This window comes from Thalassophryne amazonica, chromosome 9, assembly GCF_902500255.1.
Source record: "Thalassophryne amazonica chromosome 9, fThaAma1.1, whole genome shotgun sequence".
In the NCBI taxonomy this organism is placed as follows: domain Eukaryota; kingdom Metazoa; phylum Chordata; class Actinopteri; order Batrachoidiformes; family Batrachoididae; genus Thalassophryne; species Thalassophryne amazonica.
In genome coordinates this window covers 33486228-33510312 of record NC_047111.1, presented here as the reverse complement: position 1 = coordinate 33510312, position 24085 = coordinate 33486228, and the positions used below count along the sequence as shown (strand labels likewise).

The 24085-nt window shown below is 40.1% G+C and overlaps 1 protein-coding gene across 1 annotated transcript in view; it reads right to left on the bottom strand.

Annotated features, from left to right (window-relative positions):
• Nucleotides 1-24045, bottom strand: part of gemin5 (gem (nuclear organelle) associated protein 5) — a 73496-nt gene extending 49451 nt beyond the window's left edge. Inside the window, exons 1-9 of the mRNA XM_034177861.1 lie at nucleotides 23792-24045; nucleotides 20883-21037; nucleotides 17049-17230; nucleotides 15873-16024; nucleotides 13252-13350; nucleotides 5689-5821; nucleotides 3035-3200; nucleotides 2732-2944; nucleotides 199-284 (exon numbers count right to left, since the gene is read on the bottom strand). Of these exons, the coding sequence (XP_034033752.1) occupies nucleotides 199-284; nucleotides 2732-2944; nucleotides 3035-3200; nucleotides 5689-5821; nucleotides 13252-13350; nucleotides 15873-16024; nucleotides 17049-17230; nucleotides 20883-21037; nucleotides 23792-23933 (1328 nt within the window). The 5' untranslated portion in view covers nucleotides 23934-24045. The remainder of the gene's footprint in view (nucleotides 1-198; nucleotides 285-2731; nucleotides 2945-3034; nucleotides 3201-5688; nucleotides 5822-13251; nucleotides 13351-15872; nucleotides 16025-17048; nucleotides 17231-20882; nucleotides 21038-23791) is intronic.
• Nucleotides 24046-24085: the final 40 nt, after the last annotated feature.

Genomic DNA, 24085 nt, shown 5'->3' with positions numbered 1-24085 from the left:
AACAAATGTCCACTCAGTAGATGAATGATATGGACCACTGCCAACATAAAACTCAGGGCCCTCCACAGATTTTATCAAAGAAATTACAAGTGACTTGCGAAGTCTCTCAGCAAAAGCAAGCAAACAATGGTTTAATTTCATGACTTTACTGAGCTAAAAATAGTCAAACCAAACATATGCAGAAATATACCGACTTACTTGTTTGAAAAGACATCATAGATACCAACTTTACCATCATCCGTTCCAAAAGACAACGATCCTTCTCTTGTTGGGTGCCATGCCAGCTGCAATGAAACAAAAACAAAGACATAAAAGACCACAGCCGATGCTAGGTAGTATTTCAGTAAGAATACAATCTATAATCCTCTATCCTCCTGTGAAAAAGCAATGCCCAAATAACTGTAAATTTGTCTTTCACATCAATGTTGTGGAATTGTGGTCCACTCTTCTTTGCAGAACTGTTTTTGTTAAGCCAAATTAGAGGGTTTTATTTATTTATTTATTTTTTTGCATGAACCCGTTTAAAAGGACATGTCACATGTATTTTAACGTCCCAGTCAGCAACACAACAACAAAGTACTTATGACTGTAAATCTCCCTGTGCACATGTGCTCATAATTAGTGGTTTCTGATGTATTTATTCCTCTCCCGAAGCAAGTTGTTATGACAGTCATTATGCATGCGCGACCAGAACCCGAGAGCGAGTGGAAGTGGACATTTTTTTCTGGTCGAGTGTAACTTAAAAATGATCTCTGGCTGTGGATCTGTGAGGACGAGTGGACCGTTCCATGGCTGGCGATCACAACTGCGATTGTGCGCACTAGATGCGTGCGTGAGGGCTTCTTTTTGTTGTAGACTAATTTGGAAATCTTTACACGGGTGAGTGGAATGTTAACTTTTTGTTTCATCTTTTGCTTTGTGTTCTTTTTAATGGAGCTTTCAATGAAAGTACTTTTTTACTTTGAGAATGTCTTTGTGTGTGTGCGCACGCGCGCACGCACACACACACACACACACACACACACACACACACACACAGAGAGTTATCACTTAAAAACGAGTCATCATAACACAACATAACAGTTGTGTAAACTGTGGAATTAATCTGTGCCTCAGCTCATTGAAGCGCACGCTGGGACATTTCTAGTAGCGACATCACCTGTCGGAAACACTCGAGTACGCACGAGTACTTTGTTTTCGGGAAGTCTCTGAAGTTGTTTGCTGCAAATGCTGTATACTTTGAAACCGGTCACGGCAGTGCACAAAGTAATTCCGGTGGGTCATCGGATGGCCAGTAACAGTCGAAATCTAAATTGTTATGATTTTAGTGCGACGTCCAACCACAGCATCTCGATAGGATTCAAGTCAGTTTGTTTTTGATCATTCAGTACAACTTAATTCCTGAAGTGTGTTATATCTGAGGCTTTTGACACGAAGCAGAAAGTTCGACCACATTACACCCATTTTGGCATCCCTTCACTGGCTTCCTGTCCCAGTGAGATCAAATTTTAAGGTTCTGCTACTAGTCTATAAAATTGTTCACGGTCTGGCACCTCCCTACCTAGCTGACCTAATTAAACCTTACGTACCGCCTGGGCTTTACGTTCTCAGGGTGCAGGACTACTTTGTGTCCCTAGAGTGAATAAAACATCTGTGGGTCATAGAGCTTTCTCTTATCATGTCTCTGTTCTGTGGAATGATCTCCTTGCATCAATAAAACAGTCAGATTCTGTGGAGACTTTCAAGTCCAGACTTAAGACGCACTTATTTTCCCTTTCATATGGCTAGCATATTGGTATCGTTTTGTTTTACGCTTTTTACTCTTTTAATTCATTAGGAAACGGAGCGTGCCGTGGCCTCAACTTTACCTAAATTCTGGGTCTTTTAGTGGCCGGTGATCACCTTAGTATTTCTTCTGTTTTTCTTGTTACTTAATGCTGGCAAATTATACAGTATTTCTTGTCTTTCTGATGCCTGATTCTGTTTTTTCTCTCTGTTTAAGGTGCAGCTCCATCCAGAGATGGGAGTTGTATTTGTGCTGGCGACCCTCCTGTCCTGTGCATCAACAGCATTTCCTGTATAGTCATTTTGTGAATTGTTGTGTAATTTGTGTCTGTAGCATGGCCCAAGCAGAGGGTCACCCCTTTGAGTCTGGTCTGCTTGAGGTTTCTTCCTTAGAGGGAGTTTTTCCTTACCACTGTTGCTCTGGGCATTAGTAAGAGTAGACCTTACTTGTGTGAAGCGCCTTGAGGAAACTCTGTTGTGATTTGGCACTATATAAATGAAAATAAGTGAAGTTGAACTGAAAATATTTGTGTTACTGCCTCTGAAAGGATTATGTATAAACATGTGCACGCGTGTCTATTCTGCAGTAGCATGTAGATGTTTGCACTGCCCAGATTATTTCTACAGTCCGACTATTTCACGATATAGTATGACATGCCAGCAAATAATATCCTAGTCAATACACAATCAATACTGGCTGATTGTTCTTATACTATAATGAAGCACACTAATTGATCAACTTGGGCCACAGGATCCCAGCAAAAACATGTGGCTGTGAACAAATGTTCTAAGTGAAATTATAAATAAAAAAAGCAGATCTATATTGGAGTGGAGTGAAATCATAACTGATTACTCAGGACATGTTGCTTTACTGATAATAAATCAGTCTCAAAATGGATTTTTTCAGTGCAGTATGCCTTTAAGTTACACCAAATCAATAACTTACTGCTGTGACCTTTGACTTGATCCCTTGCCATAGAGTTCTTGTGTCGTACTGGTTCTGGATGGTTAGTGTGTTCCATAACCGGATCATGTTGTCACCAACACCCAGTGCTAAACAACCTATACCCACGGGGGAGAAGGTCAAAGTGTTGACAAAGCCACCCAGAGTGGGCAAGGTCCAGCAGCACTCCAGCGTGACCAGGTCCCAACATTTAATCTGGGAAAAAAAAAATTAAAAAAATTCACCAGTTCACAGAAGAACAGACACAAACTGTGAATGGTCAAAGTGAGCAGTGTTCCGACCCACCTCTCTGTCCATGGATGTGCTGATGATCACCTCCCTGCCATCGTGCAATCGAGCGGAGCTTATGTTAAAGACAATTCTGTTGTGGTTCCGACCATCTGAGGACATTCCAAACACAGTCGACCTCTGCTTTCCTGTTTTGGTCCAATCCCACATCAGCAATTCACCACTGCACGCACACACACAGACACACACCAGCATGTCAATGTCTGTGTTAATCAGGATCCCAATAATAAGAATAAATAACAGGACCATAATATTTAAATGTTTTGTGACAGGATTATTATGGGAATAGGATTCAAATTATTATTAGGACTTATGTTAAAGAGGCCAATGTTACAGTAAGCACAGGATTATCATAACTGTCAAGAACTAAACTTTTCTGTTGAATTGATAATAATTAGCAAATGTAAATCCAGCCTATGAAATATTTTCATAATCAGACAGCAGATCTGCAAGGAGAAAGAACCTGTACACATTTACTGATGTTTCAGAGAGTAACCAGACAAAACCCGAGCAGACACGAGTAGAACATGCAGTCTCCCCACACAGATCAAGTAGAAAATGGTGGACTTGAGCCCAGGGCCTTCTTACTGTGAGGCAAGAGCACTAACTACTGTAGATTTTATAAAGTGTACTTTATACACTTGATGAACTTTTCAGACAAGAAGTAGTCTGGTCCAGTGGACCTCGAAGGCTCCACAATGGTAGAAGAAACACCACAGTCTACAATGTAAAAAATAACTAACTCACAAACAACACAGGTCCTAGTGTGCCGACAGACCCAGTACTGACTGTATCCTTTAAATATGAAATACAAAATTTAATATGGATGCACATTTGTGGACCATCCAGCAGGTCTCAGCATTTGGCAGGTCTTCCTTTTCATGCAGACAATGAACCAAAGTTTGAAAAAAATGTCTGAATGGCTTAGACATGTTCCAAAGCAGTATTTTGAGTCTGCCATTACTAACTTGCAGCACAGATGAAATATGTGGAATCATCCCCATTGTTTTTGTGGATTTATATTCCTATTCTGTTCTATATTTGTCCATGTGATGGACATCGTGTTTCTCCCCATGGCTGCTATCTTCACATGTTAACTAATGCTGAAGGGGCCGACATGTTTCAACAGGTGGCAGACAGACAGCATGTAAGTACTACAGCCGTTTATAATGTTCCATCATCCATCCAGCATCCACTAACTGTCCAGAGAGAGTGGCGACATGAGGAGTCGTAAAAAAAAAAAGTTTGCTATCAGTCTCTCTGCATGTAAATCCAGCTATTTTATTTATTTTAATTTTTTCGCTGAAAATGATGGGTTGCTGTGCATTTGGATGCACAAATAGACACAGCAAGGGCTTCAAGATGTACAAATTCCCTTCAGATCCAAACAGAAGAAAAATTGGGGAAAATAAAGTCAGCTGTGTGGGATGGAAGAGACTTCATCGTCACAGTTTTGAGAAGTAAATGTATTGTTCAGTCCCATGTACAGTAAAACCATCATCGTATAAACCAGATATCTATTTCAAAATGAGCAAATATTTGCACAAAAACAATAAAGTTTATCAGTTTGAACATTAAATTAAATATATTGCGGTGTATTCAATTGAATATAGATTGAAAAGGATTTACAAATCATTATATTCTGTTTTTATTTACATTTCACACAATGTCCCAACTGCACTGGAATTGGGGTTGTAAACACCGTATATAACGGATTTTGTACAATGGATTTTTTGCTCACATCGGATAAAATGTCCCGTCCGATCGTAATGTATTTCCATTAAACCCTTCGCATGTGGGTCCGGAGTCATTTCCGTGATTAAAAGCCGACCGTTTATTTTTTCAACCCACGTTCAGACTGGGACCTGAAGCCTGATGTGCACCTGTTGAATCAGACACAAAAGGCTGTTATTTGACACTTTGCTGCTTCCAATCCTTCATCTGCCATCATATTATAACAGTTTATACAGGGCGCCCGCTGATAAATGGATCAGAAAAGTCCGCACATTTACAGCATGAAGTCGGTAAAAGAAGAAAATGTACATCATACCTTTGATTTGGAGGTAATGATTGTAGAAAGAAAACTTTAAAACTGTCACGCAAGTCATTGTATGACACACAGTTACAGAGCTGCAGCTGGATAAATCAGGCTTTAAATTAATTAAATGAATTATCATGAATTGTAAATTTATGTAAATTTGATATCTTAACTATTTAAATATTTATTTTGATAGCACCTGTATCTGTATGTGTTGCAGTATGTGGTTAAACGATTTAAAAAAATGTTGAAGACATTAAAAGGTTCATTCAGTAGTTCAGTGCAGTTGGGTCCAAAATGGCGCCATGTTCTGAGTTGATGCCACTCTCTCTATCAAGGCACACTATGTAATATTACATAGGCAAAATGCTGATTTTAAGATTGTTCTGATGAACAAAAGTTCATAAATTAATCAGTTCATCCTCAGTGTGTGCTTTTTAATTTGGAGAGTTAAAAGATGAGAACATAAATTGTTTCTGAGTTGGCTGGGATGGACTAACCAAACTAATAGTACAAACACACCAAACCTTTACGGAATGCAACACTGAAGACAGCACAAAACCCATCGCTGCAGATTACAGCTCTGTTCCTTCCACAGTCTACGGGCGTGTACCTGAAACAGCTGGAAATGAGTTGTGTTGGTTTTCCCTTTGGCCAGTGGACAGTGAGCCAGAGTCTCTCTTTGAATCCGGGGTCAATCATTAATCCTCTTTTCTTCAGATATGGCAGCTTTAAGGTCACCAGAGCTGCAGATAAATTACTTTGTGAATATTAATGCCTACACAGTTTAAAGTAATGACCACCTCATAAAACACATTACATAAAATGCGCAAAGAAAATGCATTTAGCTTTTTTCCATTTATTATAATGCATATTTTTCTTTTATGTTGTCTTCATGAAAAATAACTGTTACTCTGAATTTATGACACAAAACAAGAGTCAGATTATCCCACAGCAGAACATTTTAACAAAAGTCATGATTGTGTATGAGTGGAAAATAAAACACACTAAGCAGTGAAAACACAGCCAGATTTTTCAAATAAATCACTGTCAAGAGTCTGCAGATTTAAAAAATTGATCCCTTTATCATGAATGAGAACATTTATTACAAGTCCTTTTTGATGTTACTAATATTTTAGGAATTATGTACGTGACCACTACAGCAAAAACGAGCTACGGTGTATATATCCACACACACACACATATGTATATATATATATATATATATATATATATAAACTATTTTTAGATGTATTTTAGATGTCACTGTTTAATGGCAGTTGGGTGTGTCATCCTTGTAATTTACAAGGAGACAGAAAAATTGTATATATTATTAATGGTGTGAGCTGTCTGTGACTCATCCACAACTGATATATACAGATAATGGACGTGTGCTGTGATTGCAGCATTTGAAAACAGAGCAAGGAGTCAGAATATGTGGGTTCTCTTTTTGTCCGACCGGGGCTATGATCCAGGTTTTCAGTGACTTCCTCTGTGTGACCGTCTGTGTGACCATTGGAAGTGTACTTGTATGCAGTGAAAGTGTGGAACTTGTAGACTTATTGTCACAATGACATTCATGTGTCTGGGTCCTCTGCCTTTAAGACTGAGACACACCTGTGATGAGATCCCTTATGAGGCACCTGAACAGAGGTGATTTCAATGCTGATACCTTTGCAACAAAGCAATTGTCCAAATTTTTCAGGCATGAGAATGAATCTTACAAAATACTCTGAAAATGACCAGGAGTCTCGAGGCATTTTGGAACCCCAGTGGATTCCTGGGAAGATGCCGTGGAGTAGGTCTATAGGATGTAGCCCACTTGTTAATATTTTGAGTGATTTTGAGGGTGATCCTGAGGATTCATTTTATGAAATGCCCTAAAGTAAACATTCTCATTTGTAGTTTTCAGACAATATTTTTGTTAATGTAGGTAGGTGGTAGGCCTTATTAATGACTACAGTGAATGATTTCTCCACTCAAGACCAATTATCAAGTAAGAGATCTATATTTTCTCATCTTGTCTTGTTGAACCTAATGCTTGACAGAAATTCATATTCAAACTGAGTCCAGCACTGCAAAAATATAACTTCAAATGCAGTATATTTATCAATAACATATTGATGCCAGAGTCAAAAGAACATGCTTTCATGTCCCAAAGTTATCTTCATTACTAGGCAAGTATTAAAATAAATAAAAATAATAAATATGTTATACAAAAGGAACCCAGTTCTTCATAGATTTGCCATTTCACATGTTATCACACTACATTAGAAGCATGAAACTGTCAGCATATTATAAATATTGTGAGCACACACACAATAAAAAAGTCCAACAACACTGCACACAATATTGCAGAACATAGAGTAGTGTTCAGAATAATAGTAGTGCTATGTGACTAAAAAGATTAATCCAGGTTTTGAGTATATTTCTTATTGTTACATGGGAAACAAGGTACCAGTAGATTCAGTAGATTCCCACAAATCCAACAAAGTATTCATGATATGCACACTCTTAAGGCTATGAAATTGGGCTATTAGTTAAAAAAAGTAGAAAAGGGGGTGTTCACAATAATAGTAGCATCTGCTGTTGATGCTACAAACTCAAAACTATTATGTTCAAACTGCTTTTTTAGCAATCCTGTGAATCACTAAACTAGTATTTAGTTGTATAACCACAGTTTTTCATGATTTCTTCATATCTGCGAGGCATTAAGTTTGTTGGTTTGGAACCAAGATTTTGCTCATTTACTAGTGTGCTTGGGGTCATTGTCTTGTTGAAACACCCATTTCAAGGGCATGTCCTCTTCAGCATAAGGCAACATGACCTCTTCAAGTATCTTGACATATCCAAACTGATCCATGATACCTGGTATGTGATATATAGGCCCAACACCATAGTAGGAGAAACATGCCCATATCATAATGCTTGCACCACCATTCTTCACTGTGAACTGTGGCTTGAATTCAGAGTTTGGGGGTCGTCTCACAAACTGTCTGCGGCCCTTGGACCCAAAAAGAACAATTTTACTCTCACCAGTCCACAAAATATTCCTCCATTTCTCTTTAGGCCAGTTGATGTGTTCTTTGGCAAATTGTAACGTCTTGTGCACATGTCTTTTATTTTACAGAGGGACTTTGCGGGGGATTCCTGCAAATAAATTAGCTTCACACAGGCGTCTTCTACAACCCCTGGCAAAAATTATGGACTCACCGGCCTCGGAGGATGTTCATTCAGTTGTTTAATTTTGTAGAAAAAAAAGCAGATCACAGACATGACACAAAACTCAAGTCATTTCAAATGGCAACTTTCTGGCTTTAAGAAACACTATAAGAAATCAGGAAAAAAAAATTGTGGCAGTCAGTAACGGTTACTTTTTAGACCAAGCAGAGGGAAAAAAAATATGGACTCACTCAATTCTGAGGAAAAAATTATGGAATCATGGAAAACAAAAGAATGCTCCAACACATCACTAGTATTTTGTTGCACCACCTCTGGCTTTTATAACAACTTGCAGTCTCTGAGGCATGGACTTAATGAGTGACAAACAGTACTCTTCATCAATCTGGCTCCAACTTTCTCTGATTGCTGATCAGCTTTGCAGGTTGGAGCCTTGTCATGGACCATTTTCTTCAACTTCCACCAAAGATTTTCAATTGGATTAAGATCCGGACTATTTGCAGGCCATGACATTGACCCTATGTGTCTTTTTGCAAGGAATGTCTTCACAGTTTTTGCTCTATGGCAAGATGCATTATCATTTTGAAAAATGATTTCATCATCCCCAAACATCCTTTCAATTGATGGGATAAGAAAAGTGTCCAAAATATCAACGTAAACTTGTGCATTTATTGATGATGTAATGACAGCCATCTCCCCAGTGCCTTTACCTGGCATGCAGCCCCATATCATCAATGACTGTGGAAATTTACATGTTCTCTTCAGGCAATCATCTTTATAAATCTCATTGGAATGGCACCAAACAAAAGTTCCAGCATCATCACCTTGCCCAATGCAGATTCGAGATTCATCACTGAATATGACTTTCATCCAGTCATCCACAGTCCACAATTGCTTTTCCTTAGCCCACTGTAACCTTGTTTTTTTCTGTTTAGGTGTTAATGATGGCTTTCGTTTAGCTTTTCTGTATGTAAATCCCATTTCCTTTAGGCGGTTTCTTACAGTTCAGTCACAGACGTTGACTCCAGTTTCCTCCCATTCGTTCCTCATTTGTTTTGGTGTGCATTTTCGATTTTTGAGACATATTGCTTTAAGTTTTCTGTCTTGACACTTTGATGTCTTCCTTGGTCTACCAGTATGTTTGCCTTTAACAACCTTCCCATGTTGTTTGTATTTGGTCCAGAGTTTAGACACAGCTGACTGTGAACAACCAACATCTTTTGCAACATTGCGTGATGATGTACCCTCTTTTAAGAGTTTGACAAGCCTCTCCTTTGTTTCAATTGACATCTGTCGTGTTGGAACCATGATTCATGTCAGTCCACTTGGTGCAACAGCTCTCCAAGGTGTGATCACTCCTTTTTAGATGCAGACTAATGAGCAGATCTGATTTGATGCAGGTGGTACTTTTGGGGATGAAAATTTACAGGGTGATTCCATAATTTATTCCTCAATTGAGTGAGTCCATATTTTTTTCCCCTCTGGTCTAAAAAAAGTAACCATTACTGACCGCCACAATTTTTTTTCCTGATTTCTTATAGTGTTTCTTAAAGCCAAAAAGTTGCCATTTGAAATGACTTTAGTTTTGTGTCATGTCTGTAATCTGCTTTTTTTCTACAAAATTAAACAACTGAATGAACATCCTCCGAGGCCAATGATTCCATAATTTTTGCCAGGGGTTGTAACTGTCAGAGCACTTACAGGTAACTCCAGACTGCTGATCGAGCTGATCAATGGGTGAGCCTTTGCCATTCTGGTTATTCTTCTATCCATTTTGATGGTTGTTTTCCTTTTTCTTCCACACGTCTCATTTTTTGTCCATTTTAAAGCATTGGAGATCATTGTAGATGAACAGCCTATAATGTTTTGCACCTGCGTATAAGTTTTCCCCTCTCCAATCAACTTTTTAATCAAACTACGCTGTTCTTCTGAACAATGTGTTGAACGTCCCATTTTCCTCAGGCTTTCAAAGAGAAAAGCATGTTCAACAGGTGCTGGCTTCATCCTTAAATAGGAGACACCTGATTCACACCTGCTTGTTCCACAAAATTGACAAACTCACTGACTGAATGCCACACTACTATTATTGTGAACACCCCCTTTTCTACTTTTTTTTGTTTTACTAATAACCCAATTTCATGGCCAATTTCATGAATGCTTGGTCTTGTTGGATTTGTGAGAATCTACCTTGTTTCCCATGTAACAATAAGAAATATACTCAAAACCTGGATTAATCTTTTTAGTCACATAGCACTACTATTATTCTGAACACTACTTTATGCTATGTCTGTATTTTATATATTTTTTCCCTGCAGCCATAGACAGTGACCTCACAAAATTACAATATTTGTTTTTTTGATGTTTCAGGTATTTTCTAGTTTACTGTATGGTTGTGAGGCAATGACTGGATGTCTTTCGTACTAGGTCTCTTTGAAGGATTTTTGTGTACCACTAGAGTTTATGTTAAACAAATGGTTACTTACTGAGACTCTGATGAGGAGAATCATGGTGCATGCATTATGAGAGGATGTCAACCGTGACATTTTGTACATATGGCGTATTTCTCTGAGTATCATCCTGCACACAGTCACCTCAGTGGCCCCGTTTACATGCACACTAAAAACCCAATTGCTATCCGATTACTGGCTGTTAACTGCTCATGGAAACAGCAAATCCGATATGCTTTATCCGATAATGACTGTTATCTGATAATGAGAAATGGGATTAACATACCTGGATTTCTCTCTCAGTACTCCGATTTCTTCGGTACATGTATACCATTAATCTGATTGATTTCGTTCTTTTACATTTGCGCATGTGTAAAAATCAATGCCACTCACTTTTCCAGAGGTATAGTGGGATGCACTGTTGTCTCATTGGCCCTCGTAACATCCTCCATCATGTCAATGTTCAGAGAGACCGTTGTGTGTCCAAAATTAAATAAATAAAAAGAATTGCCAGTATGCACAAGCGTGCTTCAGTGTCCCTTGTGTGTTGTTTCACCGTTCTAAAGTGAAAACTCCTTGGCAATATATGCGGTTTATAGACAATATTAAAGTTGAGCAGAGTTTGCTAAAAGCATGACATATTTCCTCAGCGTTCATGCGCAAAGATATCAAGTCCACGTACCTCCTCGCTGAAAAAGAGAGAGGAGTCCTTTTCTTCGATACAGTTTGCTTTTTCTTCAAGAGCTGCCCTTTCTTCTTTCTCCACAAATGAAGTGAAATTGTGTAAACTGGGTTTTTCCCGATTATCGCATAACTGAAGTGTATGTAAATGAGTCAGATCAGATTATTACAGTTATCTGATTATTATGGTCATATAAACGTGCTAAGTGTTGAGAATCTCAGTGGCTGGAGAAGTCCAAGGGGACACCCACATTTCACCTGGCTACAGCAGAACGATGGATACTTTCAAGAGGTTGGGATGGACTGATGCCTGGGTGGTTCCTTCATGTAGTGGATGTGGTATCACGTGGCACCAGTGCATACTCCCAGACATGAGACCTGACATGACCTATATTCACCAATAGTGTTAGGTGCTATGTCAGAGTTTCTTCTATAAATGTAGCCTCGTTGGGTGACTGGGACAAAACTGGAGTGCAGTGGGACTGAAACAGCTGTAGACAGAGCTGCTGTGGACAGTTCTGTCCAACTCTGTTGCTGCATCTCATGATAACTTATTCCTGAATATCCTTCACAAAAATAATGTAAATAAATAAATAATTATGGTAATGTAAAAGAACAGGCTATCACGCAGCAAAGCGCTTTCCTATGAAAGTCATGGCATCATTATTGTGTCTTCATGCTGCTAATTTAACAATCCCTGGCTGATGTTACCCAAAGTTTTTTGAACAACAGACCTAAAATGATCAATATCAAAACACTTTGTTGAAAACAATCTCATGTACAGAAAAGAGCAACTGGTAACATTATTTCTAGCTAATGCTACGTTTACGCATAGACAAGACGCGTTACAAATGTCATATTTGTGTCATTCTTAGCATATTCCTGACATTCTTAACGTGACTTAACGAATCTGAATAAGTTTCTTAATTGTGCGTGTTGGTGCGTGATATTCGTGATTTCCGTGGAGCGTGTTTTTGGGTGTCAAAAATCTTCCACGAATGTCACGCACCACCCTCATTTTGCCTCATGTCGTGGAGGTCACAACTGAGCGTGTTGATCCATCTTGATTAGTGGTGATCCTTAGTAGAGTGTGACAACGTTCTTCTCTGACATGCGCACAATTAAACCCTGATGCACCGCATTCACTTTCATTGCTGCAGTATGTTGAAGGAGTACAGTGATGACAAGTCAGTTAAAAGTCTCGTTCCAGTGCTCCTCAGCTCGCTCCGGCAGGTATTCCACCTGCTGCATGTGCCTAATGTTTGGGAAAACGAGTGAGACGAGAGTTGCGTGAAACCACACACCTGGCTCTCTCAGTCTCCTCCTCCTCCTCTCTGCGCCACTCCATGGCACAGAAACCAACTAAGCATGCAGTCACAAAGTTCTTCTGCTGTGGAGCAAACTGGAGCGATCTGAATTGCTCAGCAGTTGATTGATGAATATGGGTGGGTGTGTGTGTGGAGACAATTAGCCTCATTCACAACGTGACAGAACTTAATGATGCGCTATTACACGCGATAGCTCGCAACAACGCGGAACATTATTCTTGACCATGCTTAATGGTTCCTGATAATTCACCAGCAACATGTGCCATTAATCGTAACGCATGTTAACAAATTGCAGCAGTTCCTGAGGACACCTGACGCCTCTGCCCCGAATCATCACATTCGTGATCAGTGGCCAAGAATGTATACTTCGTGGCATTCGTGACATGTCGTCATTATGTGTAAATGCACCTTAAACCCTGAAACTGGGATCTACTCATTCAACAAGGGTTTACCGTCACTCTAACCGCTGGACCAACAAGACAATCAACCTATGACAAACAGTGTCCATACCGCAAGCCACTAGAATCAAAAATGTCTTACCTTTGCCCTTCACTGTGCTCCATATCCTCACTGTCTGGTCTTTGCTCCCAGATGCAAGATAGCAGCCTTTCTCATCTCCCTCTGTCACTCCACTGGTGGCTGGAAAAAGGCAAAAATACAGACAAGACAAAATTCCACATTTTGCAACACAAAATACAGAACAATAATCTGATATGTGAAATATTTTCAAGCACAATAGGTGTTCTGTGTGACATCACGTGAGTGTGATTTATTCCCGATGTAAAGCCTCTTTAGTCTCAAATATGCAATATTTCTCCAGTTCTCCAATACAAAACTACAGTTACATTTGCTGTCAATACCGTGCAATTCCATTTTGTAACTGTGTATAGCAATTTCTTTCCATCTATTCACGTCTCACACACACGGAGGGTACTTCAAAATATTCTCGGCTTCACCTGGAAACAAACGCATTTGGGGCCTTGTGTACAAAGACTTGTGTGGATTTCGTACTGAAACATGGCGTACGCTAAAACCCAGCATACATACACACAAAAATATCCAAATGTAATGAAGTGTGCATATGCATGGATCCAAGCACATTCCATTTGTACATCCCAACCAACATGGAATTGAGCGCAAATCCAGACGTACCAAACTCCTCCCTTTCCACGGCCCTATTTAAACATGCAAATTCATGTAAAAAGGACCTGGGGGGTGGGATTCCCCACTCCGTCAGATCAGTCAACATGAACAAAGAAGATAAATCATACCAAGTATGACCTACAGATGACGGAAATGAAGTGGAGACATGCAGGGATAGTTTACTTGGTACCCTGTCAAATGGAATAAACATGAAACAGAAAAAAAGTTAGTGTGAGCGTGTGTGAGACTATAAACCATAGGTGTCAAACTGATTCCGGAAAGGGCCAAGAGGGTGCAGGTTACCACCTACTGCACCAGGTGATTTCACTGATTAACTGATTCCATCTGCTCAAAGTGATGTTAATCAGTGAAATCACCTGGTGCAGTGGGTGGTTACAAAGAAAACCTACACCCTCTTGGCCCTATCTGGAATCAGTTTGACACCTATGCTATAAACAATGTGGGCTCAGAGCAGTGGACACATACTTAAATGAGAAAAATGAGGTGCACTGCAGCTGACATTGTGTGACATTCACAACTTTACACACGTTTATTGACAAATACTGAACACAGGGAGACAATTGGGGGCCTCTTAAGATGCTCTGTAGCTCTAGTTTCATCATCAAGAAAAAACATAAATGCTAATAAAAAATAGATTTGAATGCACACATGCCCAAATGTGCCCGCGCTGGTTTTCATTCGAAACAATTATACAAATAAACTACTCACCAAGAAGTGCACCGAGGCAGCCTTTAGCCTGTTCCTAACCCAACCCAATGTATTTGTGCATCACATATGATTCGAATGAAAATGTTTCCTATTAAAAAACAAATTCATCAGGTGATGGTGACTTTATAAAATGTGTGAAGTCAATAACTCCAATTACATTTGGGGAAACAACTGCAAAATGCAAACTGCACTTTAATGTTGGAATGTGATGTCCCTGGATGACATTTGGATGATTGGCATAGCTCAGGTCAAGGTTGACTGGCACACTACTGACCGATCGGCTAGCAGTTCTGCACACAACTTCGGTAACAGTAGCCTTGGTAATCGAAATCACCTTATGAGCCAATTATTTCCATTTGCAAGTAAATCCTCGTGTTCCCTGACTACATGTTCACGTCGGATTGCACTATTTGCAAGGTCCTCTAACAATGCTAATGTAGCCATTGTTAATGCAGTTTTCCCCACACATGCTTTTATAATCACACATATAATTACAAACGTGGGTGTGTTAACTGTTCAAAAGTGTGTGTCTGATGTGCACATTACTCTGATGACTTCTTATTTTCACACTATTAACAGTTTCCCAGCATCACCTCTATGTAGCCAGTGGACCAACAGCTGTAGAAATGTGCGTACCCCAGCCATGAACTTGGCATAGTGCACCGCACAGTCTCACGGTTCTTCCACTTTTGATACATCTGAACGTTATAGTGTGGAGAAAGACGTATGCCATGTATGCCTGTGTGTACACAGCCTTTGTACATGAGGCACCTGGAGGCTCAAGATGTTACCTTCTATCGTGAAAGCACAGCAAAGTTTGAACATCAGTGGTTGAAAAATAATGCAGTGGTAAAACATGGTAAATGTACTGCCTTAGTGCTTTCATGATTAAAGTGCTTTACAACTATGACTCACATTCACACACTGATGTCAAGGTACTGCCATGCAAGGTGTTCAATTGCACACCAGGAGCAACTCAGGGAATAAAGGCCTTGCCCTAAGGCGCTTCATGATTTTGCAGTCATCTTTCTCCTGTGACAATTTCTTGGTGAGTCTGAGAACATTTTGAAGTTCCCTTGTATATGTGTTTCTATTTTTACACACACACACACAATATATATATATATATATACATACATACATACACACACACACACTATAGTGTCCATATTTTTATTTTTAAAGCATCTATGTGTTGCTCCAAATGACATTTCACTATATTTGTACTGTGACAATACAGCCATTTCATTTAATCTAAACAACCCAAAGCAGGAACTGTACATGGACACCTTCTCTGTCCTCAGGCCTGCTGTGAAGGGTGTCCTCACTGGCCTGTGGCGACCATGCCAGAGAGTGGATCTCATCATCATGGCCACGGAGACGGTGCATCACCTCGCCTTTCTTACTCACGTCAATCAGCACAATCATCCCATCCTTGTACCTGAGACAATATAATGGCAGCACCATCAGGTTGCAATCACATTTGGTTGAAGTGACTGAAGTGTTTTCCATGGGCCCAAATCAGGAAAAAAAAAAATGCTAAAAAAATAAAGTGAAATTTTAAAACAAACAAATATACAGTCATATGTCCCATTAATGTGTGCATTTTAAATTATATTGAGATATAAATTTTAGGTACATTACCCAACCATGGTGTCCACACATGGGACGGTGTACGGAGATGATGATGGAATGTGTCAGTGGGTGTGTCCAATGTTAAAAATGGATGAGCAGTGAATGAATATGTGCTGTAGAGCATTAAGGGATCATCATTTAAAAAATAAAACTGTATGTCCACAGAATGCATATTTGTATAATTTTGTCTATATACTCAGATTTTAATTGCATGCATTTGATCTCTGGATGGCTGGGATTTAAACCCAAGATGTGACTGCTCTTATTTTATTATGGGCTGAAGAGTATCATTTTAAAATAAAATGAGCTTTCTTCTTCAGGTGTGTGCATGATGTAAACTGTACGACAAGAACCTGCACATCTGCTTTAAGGCTTAATTTATTTTTTCAGCAAACATTCAGATTTCTTCATGAACACACAAATTAGAACTATAATTCAAAAACGTTGTTAATAGGCACTGCAGACTGCCAGTGAAATTAGATAATTGAGACAGACATTTAGTGTACATTCCTGTTCACTAACAGCAGCTGATAAACTGAAACTGTTCCACGCACAGACATTAAATTGCTCTCACCTTGATAAGAGTCAATTTTGTGTTTTTCAAATTGTGATATTTTCAAATGCTCTGCATCATAACAGCACTATTAACATTACTGTGTGTGAAACACACACACACTCAGAAAAGGCTGCCTCATAATTTCTGTGAAAATTTCATGGGTTTATTCTGTTTGTTTTAAAGTACATCATCACTGATTTGGTTCTGAAACTGTGGCACCTCTGTGAAGGTCATGACCCAGCAGTATGAGTTGTGCCATCTGTGGTCTTCTTACCCCACAGCCACGGAGTTCCAGGTGTGAGGAGAGCAGGTCAGGCAGAAGATGGTCCGAGGCTCAGGGAAGAAGCTGACTCTGTCGCCTGTGTTGAACCAGTGACAGAAGACAACGCCTTTCTCATCTCCTGACACCACCAGGTTTTTATCCACCGGGGACCAGTGCACTGCTGTGACGGAACTCTGTGGGGATAAGAACAACAAAAGTAGAAACATGCTGATACAATGTGCCTAAATAACTCTATTACTCTGGTTTACATGACCAAATCAGTCTCCTTTTGTTGATCCAAATGCTGCTTCAAAGGATTTCTCTACCAAAAAAGGACTAAAATTGACAGAAATTTCTAAATGCTTTCAAGTTGTTGTTGTTGTAACCAGAAAACATTTTTTTTACATGCTTAAATCTACAGCCTTAGTACTCAAAATACTACTGACAGACTAGGAAAAACTAGTATAGTCACATTTTCAGAAATTTGGTGTCGATTTAATACCTAAGTATTTGTGTAGTCCAAGGGCCAACATGGGTATACGTGCACCCCCCGCCCCAACTCTATGAAGCCTTAGAGTGTCCCATTAATGAAATTGCATGTTAGCATTGAAAATTTTACGGTTGCACCATCGGTTTTCACACAAGAAATAGCCATACCCTATAATCGCCATTTTTCGTAAGGCAAAAACACCAAAATTCTTCACTGAGGTATATAAGGTTATGCAAATATTGTTTCAGTTCAGTTGCAATAACACAACAGCAATGCCTAAAGTATTCTTAGTGTAAAACAATGTTAAAATGTTGAAGTATTTGAATAGATTACCTTGTTTTATTAAACAAATAGAGGTACCCTGTAATTGTCCAGTTTCATACTTATCAAAATAGTTTTTACATATGTAGAAAAATAGGACTCCTACAAATATGTATAACATGCAACAGAACTCATGGTATGAAATTCAATTAATATGCACAATGCATGCATGAATTGTTTTCTGAATGTTTTCGCGCTTTGAAGCCTGCCGGCCTGCGGATTAGTACTTCTGACCTCCCTCATCAAAACATCCAAACATTTCACTTCCAACCAATTCTCATATTAATTTTAATTTTGACTTGTCTCAAAATGTGCTTTTCTATCCAACAAAGGGATGAGTCACTTCTGGTCTGGAACTCGAGGTGTGGGTCCCTGCAGCGAAACACTGCTAATGCTGTATGTTCAGTCCTGCTAATGCATCTCTTCCCTCCTCATCTTTGCAAAGCACACACCACTCTGCATCCTTCATTAATGTCACTCGTCTGGCTTTCTTCTTTTCATCTACTAAATGTTTCACTGTTCCTTTTTGTTGCACTGAATGGTCATGAATCACAGTGCAACAGCGCGGCAACTTCTTCCTTTATGAAGTTTATTGCTAGTTGGCAACCAAAGTGTGCACATTACTGTCAGCAATTACACTCAACAAAAATATAAACGCAACACTTTTGGTTTTGCTCCCATTTTGTATGAGATGAACTCAAAGATCTAAAACTTTTTCCACATACACAATATCACCATTTCCCTCAAATATTGTTCACAAACCAGTCGAAATCTGTGATAGTGAGCACTTCTCCTTTGCTGAGATAATCCATCCCACCTCACAGGTGTGCCATATCAAGATGCTGATTAGACACCATGATTAGTGCACAGGTGTGCCTTAGACTGTCCACAACAAAAGGCCACTCTGAAAGGTGCAGTTTTGTTTTATTGGGGGGGATACCAGTCAGTATCTGGTGTGACCACCATTTGCCTCATGCAGTGCAACACATCTCCTTCGCATAGAGTTGATCAGGTTGTCAGTTGTGGCCTGTGGAATGTTGGTCCACTCCTCTTCAATGGCTGTGCGAAGTTGCTGGATATTGGCAGGAACTGGTACACGCTGTCGTATACGCCGGTCCAGAGCATCCCAAACATGCTCAATGGGTGACATGTCCGGGGAGTATGCCGGCCATGCAAGAACTGGGACATTTTCAGCTTCCAAGAATTGTGTACAGATCCTTGCAACATGGGGCCGTACATTATCCTGCTGCAACATGAGGTGATGTTCTTGGATGTATGGCACAACAATGGGCCTCAGGATCTCGTCACGGTATCTCTGTGCATTCAAAATGCCATCAATAAAATGCACCTGTGTTCTTCGTCCATAACAGACGCCTGCCCATACCATAACCCCACCTCCACCATGGGCCACTCGATCCACAACATTGACATCAGACAACCGCTCACCCACACGACGCCACACACTCTGTCTGCCATCTGCCCTGGACAGTGTGAACCGGGATTCATCCGTGAAGCGAACACCTCTCCAACGAATGTGAGCATTTGCCCACTCAAGTCGGTTACGACGACGAACTGGAGTCAGGTCGAGACCCCGATGAGGACGACGAGCATGCAGATGAGCTTCCCTGAGACGGTTTCTGACAGTTTGTGCAGAAATTCTTTGGTTATGCAAACCGATTGTTTCAGCAGCTGTCCGTGTGGCTGGTCTCAGACGATCTTGGAGGTGAACATGCTGGATGTGGAGGTCCTGGACTGGTGTGGTTACACGTGGTGTGCGGTTGTGAGGCTGGTTGGATGTACTGCCAAATTCTCTGAAACACCTTTGGAGACGGCTTATGGTAGAGAAATGAACATTCAATACATGAGCAACAGCTCTGGTTGACATTCCTGCTGTCAGCATGCCAGTTGCACGCTCCCTCAAATCTTGTGACATCTGTGGCATTGTGCTGTGTGATAAAACTGCACCTTTCAGAGTGGCCTTTTATTGTGGACAGTCTAAGGCACACCAATCATGGTGTCTAATCAGCATCTTGGTATGGCACACCTGTGAGGTGGGATGGATTATCTCAGCAAAGGAGAAGTGCTCACTATCACAAATTTAGACTGGTTTGTGAACAATATTTGAAGGAAATGGTGATAGTGTATGTGGAAAAAGTTTTAGATCTTTGAGTTCATCTCATACAAAATGGGAGCAAAACCAAAAGTGTTGCGTTTATATTTTTGTTGAGTGTATTTGTGATGAGGAGCAAAATTTACAAGGGATGTCAAAATTGAATAAAAACATGAAATTTCACAGAAATGCGACCAAATGACATGCCTGGCTCCTTGAAAATTAAAACCTGAATCAAAAGCTCCACAAATCATGATTACAGGCTTATTTACAGGCTTTTGGTTTTTTTTTTTAAATGAGCAACGCATAACAAATGTGCAAAACGCTGTTGTGCTTGCCACAACAAAAATCACATTTAGACCATATTTCTACAAATGTTAAATGATGTCTTTAGCTGGAAAAGAATTCAAAGCCTACTCAACCATGAGAAAAGTGACTGGGAGGTTTCTGAAACCATACAGAGCAGGCAGAAAAGGGCAAAAAAAAAAAAGAGCCATAGAAACGGGAGTTGTGCTCCTTAATCCATCACTTGTTAAAACTAGTAAATGAGGCAGTAAAATATTTGTCTCTCTTCAACAAGTGTGTATAAAGTTGGAATCCGATGAAGGATGGGAGAAGGGGGAAAACTGCTATTTAACGGTGGGCACAGAAAGCATGCACTCAGTGCAGCGCTGAAGGTGATTTGTTTATTTATTTAAATCGCACACTTGACAATTATATAATGGTATAGTCTGATATCACAATTCTGACGTAAATAATTGTGCAGCCCTTGACACAAGTAATGTGTTCTTGGTGGAGCGTCCTTCACGGGCCTCCCTCTTGGAGGACAAAATAAATAAATAAATTGTGGGACACCCCATATTTAAAGTGGGGGGGCTTTGTTACCATGAACATTACCCATCTGTTGGTACATTTATGCACTCACTTGATGGGATATATGCTCTTTGATGAGGACCCTGTTGTCCGAGTCCCAGAAGCAAATACTCCCATCAACAGAGGAGCTGACACAGATGTGACTCTGCCCGGCCTGCTGGCAGAAGGAAAAGCCCGACACCAAGTCTTTGTGGCCAACAAGTTCACCTGAAAAACAACTTCACATCAGCATTTTCATATCCATTCAGCCTGAAACATTAGTAAGACGTCAGACAAATGACATCAGTCAGGGAAAAGCAAGTCGGTAAGCAAACCTGACAGGTGGATGGACAGATGGAAAGGGTGAGTTATATATCCCCCCTCCCATTTTTGAAGAAGAAGAAGAAGAAGAAGAAGAAGAAGGAGGACGCATATTTAACTGGTCAATGCGATTTTTCTTGCATGGAGTTTTTCCACAGATTCTGGGTAATTTGGGGACACTGAATCTGAATCTGTTTTTTGCTTATCACATCACGTTTTTGAGATGTGAAAATATATTTCTCGTATCAAACATTGAAGCAAAAGCTGCAGTTTTGTACACCTCTTCGGCACCATACACAAGATTACGGCTCTTGTTCACATTTCGTGAACCTGGCTTAAAAACTATGCTTATGAAGCTCCATCAATATGGAATATGCAGACTGCAAAAAACGTGATGCGATAAAGAAAATCTGACATTTGGATTCAGCACCTCAATATTACCCTAAATCAGTTCTCAAAGTCCATGCAAGAAAGTTTTGTTGTTGTTGAGCAGTGTTGTCAATATTTAGGATTAATATAATTATAATAATATAAGGATTAGTATATGTACAATTACTGTCAATACTGAAAATCCTGCAGTCATTGTTGCTTGTTTGTGGGCTCTGTTGGGTTGATGTCAGATGCCTATTGAAGATATTGTACAGTTGTATGCAAAAGTTTAGGCACCTCTGATGATTTCCATGATTTTCCTTTATAAATCATTGGTTGTTTGGATCAGAAATTTCAGTTAAATATATCATATAGCAGACAAGCACAGTGATATTTGAGAAGTGAAATGAAGTTTCTAGGATTTACAGAAAGTGTGCAATAATTCTTTAAACAAAATTAGACAGGTGCATAAATTTGGGCACCCCAACAGAAAAAAAATGCATCAATATTTAGTAGATCCTCCTTTTGCAGAAATAACAGTCTCAAAATGCTTTCTATAGCTTCCAATGAGAGTCTGGATTCTGGCTGATGGTATTTTGGACCATTCTTCTTTATAAAACATCTCAGGTTTTCCGAGGATGGACAGCCCACTTAAAATCACACCACAGATTTTCAATAATATTCAGGTCTGGGGACTGAGATGGCCATTCCAGAACATTGTACTTGTTCCTCTGCATGAACGCCTTAGTAGATTTTGAGCAGCGTTTAGGGTTGTTGTCTTGTTGAAAGATCTAGCCCCGGCACAACTTCAACTTTGTCACTGATTCATGAACATTGTTCTCAAGAATCTGCTGATATTGACTGGAATCCATGTGACCCTCAACTTTAACAAGATTTCCAGTACCTGCACTGGCCACACAGCCCCACAGCATGATGGAACCACCTCCAAATTTTACTGTAAGTAGCAAGTGTTTTTTCTTGGAATGCTGTGTTCTTTTTCAGCCATGCTTGCCTCCCCTTATTATGCCCAAATAACTCAATTTTAGTTTCCTCAGTCCACAGCAACTTATTCCAAAATGAAGCTGCCTTGTCCAAATGTGCTTTAGCATACCTCAAGTGACTCTGTCTGTGGCGTGTACACAGAAAAGGCTTCCTCTGCATTACAGCATCATACAGCATCTCTTTGTGCAAAGTGCACTGTATAGTTGAACGATGCACAGAGACACTATCTGCAGCAAAATCATGTTGTAGGTCTTTGGAGTAAGTCTGCGGGTTGACTATGACTGTTCTCACCATCCTTTGCTTCAGCTTATCTGAGATTTTTCTTGGCCTGCCACTTCGGGCCTTAACTAGTACTGTGCCTGTGGTCTTCCATTTCCTCACTATGCTTTACATTATATAGTTATATTATAACACAAAATTACATATAATTTGCATTATTAATACGGCTACATACAAATAATTTTGTGATAATAAAGCAACATGCACTGCCTTACCATTCATTCATTCATTTTCTGTACCTGCTTACTCCAATCTAGGGAGCTGGAGCCTATCCCAGCAATCAACGGGCATGAGGCTGGGTACACCCTGGACAGGACGCCCGTCTACTGCAGGACCACAAACTCATTTGCATACACACACTCACACTTACAGTCACCAATTAATCTAAACTGCATGTCTTTGTAAGCGGGAGTAGTCCACACAGAAAGGACCAGGTAGGAAGCGATGACACAACCCTCTAGCTGTGAGGCAACCACACTAACCACTAATCCACCATGCCCCCCAGTTCAATCATAATTGGGGAAATGATGGTCTAGTGGTTAAGCGTTGGGCTTGAGACCAGGTGATCCTTGATTCAAATTCCAGCCTGGCCAGAAAATCACTGGGCCCTTGGGCAAAGTCCTGAATCCCCTAGTTGCTCCCACTGTGTAGCGAGCGTCTTGTATGGCAGCACCCTGACATCGGGTGAATGTGAGGCATTATTGTAAAGCGCTTTGAGGCCTGATGCAGAGGGAAAATCACTACATACAGTTCCAGCAGATAGACAAGCGACTGATCCCAAATTCATACACAACATCAACAAGTCCTCAAAGAGACTATTTTCAAATCATTGACTCAGTCTTGGATTACAGGGATTGGTAATCTAGTAGGCCTAATGTTTGGATGTTTGGATCAGACTGCCTGCAGACATCATTAGTCATGTACACTAGTGATTTTTGTGTTTGCACAGTGCTGTGTGTAAGCGGTCAGAAGGCAGTGTGTGTTAGTGTTTGTGGAGGTTCTGGTACTCACCCACAACCCTGCCGGAGCTCGAGCACACGTCAATCAAATAGATGATGTTTTTGGCTCCGACGCCCAGCAAACCGCTGCTGCTGACATCACTGCAGCGGGAACAATACCAGTTGGGAGAGGCGGGCAAACACCTTTCGTGCATCTTCTACTTTTTAAGCGATGAACTCACAAATACCAAACTAAATGTGAAACGTGAAAACTGCGACGTTGTTGCCGGCTAACTAACGTATTACCACCATACTGTCGTAAAAACCAGTGTGCGGCCGACAGAAGCCTCTGTGGGTCAAAAATTCT